Genomic DNA, 5963 nt, shown 5'->3' with positions numbered 1-5963 from the left:
AGACTCTTTGCAACCCCATGGACTGCAGCACGCCAGGCCTCCCTGTCCATCACCAACTCCTGGAGTTTACTCAAACTCATGTCCATGAGTCAGTGATGCCATCCAACCATCTCATCCTCTGTCGTCCCCTTCTCCTCCTGCCTTCAATCTTTCCCAGCATCAGGGTCTTTTCCAATGAGTCAGTTCTCCGCAAAGGTGGCCAAAATATTAGAGCTTCAGCTTTAGCATCAGTCCTTACAATGAATATTCAGGACTGATTTCCTTTAGGATGGACTGATTGGATCTTCTTGCAGTCCAAGGGACTCTCAAGAGTCTTCTCCAACACCACAGTTCATAAACATCAATTCTTCAGCACTCAGCTTTCTTTATAGTCCAATTCTCACATCCATACATGGCTACTGGAAAAAATATAGCTCTGACTAGACAGACCTTTGTTGGCAAAGTAATGCCTCTGCTTTTTAATATGCTATCTAGGTTGGTCATAACTTTTCTTCCAAGGAGCAAGCGTATTTTAATTTCATGGCTGCAATCACCATCTGCAGTGATTTTGGAGCCCCCCAAAATTAAATCTCTCACTGTTTGCATTGTTTCTCCAACTATTTGCCGTGAAGTGATGGGACCAGATGCCATGATCTTCGTTTTCTGAATGTTGAGCTTTAAGCCAACTTTTTCACTCTCCTCTTTCACTTTCATCAAGAGGCTCTTCAGCTCTTCTTCACTTTCTGCCATAAGGGTGGTGTCATCTGAATATCTGAGGTTATTGATATTTCTCCTGGAAATCTTGATTCCAGCTTGTGCTTCTTCCAGCCCAGCATTTCTCATGGTGTACTCTGAATATAAGTTAAAAGAGTAGGGTGACAATATACAGCCTTAACATATTACTTTCCCTATTTGGAACCAGTCTGTTGTTCCATGTTCAGTTCTAACTGTTGCTTCCTAATCTGCTTACAGATTTCTAAAAAGGCAGGTCAGGTAGTCTAGTATTCCCATCTCTTTCAGAATTTCCACAGTTTATTGTGGTTCACACAGTCAAAGGCTTTGGCATAGTCAATAAAACAGAAATAGATGTGTTTCTGGAACTCTCTTGCCTTTTCCATGATCCAGCGGATGTTGGCAATTTGATCTCTGGGTCCTCTGCCTTTTCTAAAACCAGCTTGACCATCTGGAAATTCATGGTTCATGTACTGTTGAAGCCTGGCTTAAAGAATTTTGAGTATTACTTTACTAGTGTGTGAGATGAGTGCAATTCTGCAGGAGTTTGAGCATTCTTTGGCATTGCCTTTCTTTGGGATTGGAATGAAAACTGACCTTTTCCAGTGTTCTGGCCACTGCTGAGTTTTTCAAATTTGCTGGCATATTGAGTGCAGCATTTTTACAGCATCATCTTTTAGGATTTGAAATAGCTTATCTGGAATTCTATCACCTCCACTAGCTTTGTTCGTAGTGATGCTTCCTAAGGCCCACTTGACTTCACATTCCAGGATGTCTGGTTCTAGGTGAGTGATCATACCATCATGATTATCTGGGTCATGAAGATCTTTTTTGTGTAGTTCTTCTGTGTATTCTTGCCACCTCTTCGTAGTATCTTCTGCTTCTGTTAGGTCCATACCATTTCTGTCCTTTATTGTGCCCATCTTTGCATGAAATGTGCCCTTGGTACCTCTAATTTTCTTGAAGGGCTCTCTAGTCCTTCACATTCTATTGAATAGAAATATTGAATGATAAGCAGGTCAAGCTTATCAAAGGCATGGAGTCACAGAGAAAGCGGCTATTTTGTTTGGGCCACAGAACTTCAACTGGGCCCATCAGGGCCACAACCAATCCATCCACCATTAAGCCAGATAGACGGGCTATGTCCACCAGCTCCAAGTACCATCTGGGAGTGGCAGAGAGGGTAATAATTACTAGTAGTGATTATATTCTTTGACAACCACCCAGAAGCATCCAGCTATCCTGGGAGAGTCAAAGATAAAGAACTGGATCAAGGACCCAGCCATAGAAATAAATACCGCTTGCAGGAAGCCCTCTAGCATTTTTGGCATCACTTTAAAGATGTAGGGGGGAATAAAAAAAGATATGGAGATTTTCAAGGAAGGACAGAAATAAAAATATATGGGCTGAGAACAATAATTTACACAAGGAGTATACAATAATTCTTATTGATTTGTATTCTATTTATAGCATATCCTAGAACAAGAAACTATTAATGTGATGAATATGTAATAAGTTTCAGCAAAGGAAGAAAAATAAACTACAGTAGAAAGATATATAAAGTACATGGCATTCATAACTGTAATTAGAAAACTTTGATAGATGTTAGATCACATACAGGTACTCCTTCAATGAATCAGATAAATTATTTTTACCTAAAGGATATAGGAAGAAGTGAAGATACACATTGGAGAGACCAGCCTCATTCTCCCAGAGAGAAATGTGAGCTCAGGGACCCCAAAATTAAAGAAAATATTTTAGTGTTAGTCCCAACAGTGAAGAATCTGATTTAGAAGAAACAAAAACAATACTACTTCTCCATATTCCTCTTTTTTGTTGTTGTTTTCCATAGAACCACAGTAATAAATGAGCAAAATATTTAAAAGGTATTGAAATACAGATATCTTTCTGTATGGATCAATGGGATATCACTGGCCCTCATTCTTTAACTGTCATTGCTCAATTTCCTTCCATTTCATAGTTTTTGAAGGAAAGTGCCCAAGATAAGAAAGTGCATCCATACCTCTGGTCCCAGGAAATAAAAGGTAATTTAAGAAAACATGAGGTCATTGTGAATTGTCTCAAACTGTTTGTGGTTCTAAAACTAAGAAAGAAACACAGTAAGCAAAGAAAATAGGAACAACAACAAAAATGGAACTCAAGATACGAATTCCCCGGGGAGAATTTTCTTATATTACAAGGAAAGAAAAGTAACATGTTAATTTTTATACTAATCTTCACCAGGGTACACCCTCTCTTAGGGATGATATGTTTAAAGATCTGTGGATCATAAAAACAGGCAGAATTTCAGCAAGAAGAGGTTTTAGAAGATGAAGAGCATATACTGTAATCCATCACGTCAAATATGTTTCTACTCTTTATTTTTCAAGTATTTTTATACCATTTACTTTTCAGGAGTGTCAACCTGATAAGCCTTCTTAACTGTGAGTTTGAACACTCAACCAGGTAGGAAAATGAACTAGGAGACAAGCTGGAGAGTTGTCCATATTATCTGTCTTCTTGCCTGTACTAAATTTACAAGCCAAGGATTTAGACCTGTTTCTTATCTTATAATGAACCTTGTGTTTGTAGATTATGAAGGTTCTTTACTGCCTACAATTTTATTGCCATATCTCTAGATATTCTCAAAAGTAGATATGTAATCTTTAAACATTTATGATGCAGTGAAATAAATCATTTGTTTCAGAAAGTTTCGTTGCTGTTTTTATAATGTTAGGAAAAGGTTTTTTCTCCAAATGAATTTTTGATACGATTTTGTTTTGTGTAGAGAACCAAAAATAATATCTGGCATGACAATTATATCTTAAGCAGGAGTCACAGAGTTTAACACTTTACAAAATATACTTGGCTATTAAGGAAAATTAATAATAATTATTAATTTCCCTGATGCTGGGAAAGATTGAAGGTGGGAGGAGAAGGGGATGACAGAGGATGAGATAGTTGGATGGCATCACCAACTCAATGGACATGAGTTTGAGTAAACTTTGGGAGTTGGTGATGGACAGGAAGGCCTGGCATGCTGCGGTCCATGGGGTCGCAAAGAGCTGGACACAACTGAGTGACTGAACTGGACTGATTATGGAAAATTACTCTGAATCCCTTGGAGCCAGTCTTTCATAAAGGTGTAATAAAAGTTAGATAATTTCTCAAACTTTATCTGGTTATAAAGCCTAGAATCCCACAGGCTCCCTAGAAATGTCCCCTAATTAACTTTTTTATTTTAGTCACTTAAAATCTTTTGTCTCTCCTCTCAGGGATTTTCCAAACTTCAGATGATTTCCTTTTTATAGGGAGCACTTTAATGTTTACATCTCTATTCAGATTCCTTTAGCTCTTATTATTCTCTCATTGTCTTTTTCTGAAGTGAAACCCTTCAGGTGGTTTCCTACTAAGTCAAGAGACAGCAGTGGGGAGTGCTTGAAAGTTTCCCATCTGTTAGTGCTGACTTGGGATGACAAAAGGGAAGTTGTATCAGAATGTAGAAGTTCACAGCCAGATAAGATGCTAGGCTGGCAACAACCTCTGAATCTCTGGGTGAAGGAAAAAATAATAATGATAAACCTAATGAAGAAAAAAAGTGATTAAGAAACAGTTCATTACCAACATGTAACCTTAATATTTATGAAGTTAATGGTCCAAATATTATACAATTTCTGGTGCTGTAAATGTTTAAAATAACAATGCTCTCCCTCAGAATATGATGTCTAGGTAGGAAAATCCTCAGCAGGAGGCCTTTGGTTCTGATGAAAGTGAAAGTGGCTCAGTCATGTCCGGCTCTTTGAATTCTCCTGGCCAGAATACTGGAGTGGGTAGCTGTTCTCTTCTCCAGGGAATCTTCCCAACCCAGGGATCAAACCCAGGTCTCCCGCATTGCAGGTGGATTCTTTACAGGCTGAGCCACCAGGGAAGTCCACAGGAGATAGCATTTCATTATTGTTTTGTCTTTTAGGTGATGCTGAATCAAACTTCCGTCACTGAATTTTTCCTCCTGGGAGTGACAGACATCCAAGTACTGCAGCCTGTTCTCTTCATGGTTTTCCTTACAATTTACTTTCTCAATTTGGCTGGAAATGGAGCCATCCTGATAGTTGTCATCTCTGATCCAAGACTTCATTCTCTTATGTATTTTTTCCTGGGCAACCTGTCATGTCTAGATATCTGCTATTCCACGGTGACTCTGCCAAAGATGCTGGAGAACTTCCTCTCTACACACAAAGCAATTTCTTTCTTGGGATGCATAAGCCAGCTTCATTTCTTCCACTTTCTGGGTAGTACAGAGGCCATGCTGGTGCCCGTGATGGCCTTTGACCGCTTTGTGGCTATCTGCAAACCACTTCGTTACACTCTTATCATGAGTCATCAGGTCTGTATCCAGATGGCTGTCACTATCTGGATCACTGGTTTTTTCCATGCCCTGCTGCACTCAGTAATGACATCTCACTTAAACTTCTGTGGTTCCAACCACATCCATCACTTCTTCTGTGATGTTAAGCCATTGCTCAAGCTGGCCTGTGGGAACACTGAGCTCAACCAGTGGCTGCTCAATAATGTCACGGGGACTTTTGCCATGGGCTCATTCTTTCTAACCCTTCTCTCCTATTTCTACATTATTATTTATCTGTTCTTCAAGACCCATTCTTGTAGCATGCTCCATAAAGCACTGTCCACTTGTGCCTCTCACTTCATGGTAGTTGTTCTTTTATTTGGTCCTGTTTTTTTCATTTACATTCGTCTTGCCTCAGGTAGCTCCATGGACCAGGAACGGATCATTGCCATTATGTACAGTGTGGTCACTCCTGTACTAAATCCACTGATCTATACTTTGAGGAACAAGGAAGTGAAGAAGGCATTGAGGAGGGTGATCAGAAGGAAACTCTGACTTGAAGAAGTCTATGGTATCTTCTGAAGCATAAACAAGCAATGAGACAGTTGAGATGTGAAATTATATTGCTTCTTGAATTGTTTATCAAATACATAAATACATATATAGATAGATAGATATAAATACATATATATGTGTGTACATGGTAAATCACTTCTGTCAGGTCTGACTCTGTGACCCTTTGGACTGTAGCCCTCCAGGCTCCTCTGTCCATGGGATTTTCCAGGCAAGAATACTGGAGTGGATTGCCATTTCCTCCTCCAGGGGATCTTCCAGACCCACAATCTGAATCCACGTCTCTTACACCTCTTGCATTGCCAGGAGGGTTCTTTACCACTAGAGCCACCTG

General features: G+C 39.5%; 1 protein-coding gene across 1 annotated transcript; it reads left to right on the top strand.

The window, feature by feature from the left end:
* The first annotated feature begins 4684 nt into the window (after positions 1-4684).
* LOC113881208 (olfactory receptor 12D2-like) lies at positions 4685-5611 on the top strand. Its single transcript, XM_027524043.1, has one exon. The coding sequence runs from the start codon at positions 4685-4687 to the stop codon at positions 5609-5611; it is 927 nt and encodes a 308-aa protein (XP_027379844.1).
* Positions 5612-5963: the final 352 nt, after the last annotated feature.

This window comes from Bos indicus x Bos taurus, chromosome 23, assembly GCF_003369695.1.
Source record: "Bos indicus x Bos taurus breed Angus x Brahman F1 hybrid chromosome 23, Bos_hybrid_MaternalHap_v2.0, whole genome shotgun sequence".
Classification (NCBI taxonomy): Eukaryota; Metazoa; Chordata; class Mammalia; order Artiodactyla; family Bovidae; genus Bos; species Bos indicus x Bos taurus.
Note: the sequence above shows the minus strand (reverse complement) of the source record. Positions and strands in the feature narration are given on the sequence as shown.

Bases quoted from the DNA above. Each gene is read 5' to 3' on its own strand.
- LOC113881208 (XM_027524043.1), top strand. From the start codon at position 4,685: ATGCTGAATCAAACTTCCGTCACTGAATTTTTCCTCCTGGGAGTGACA.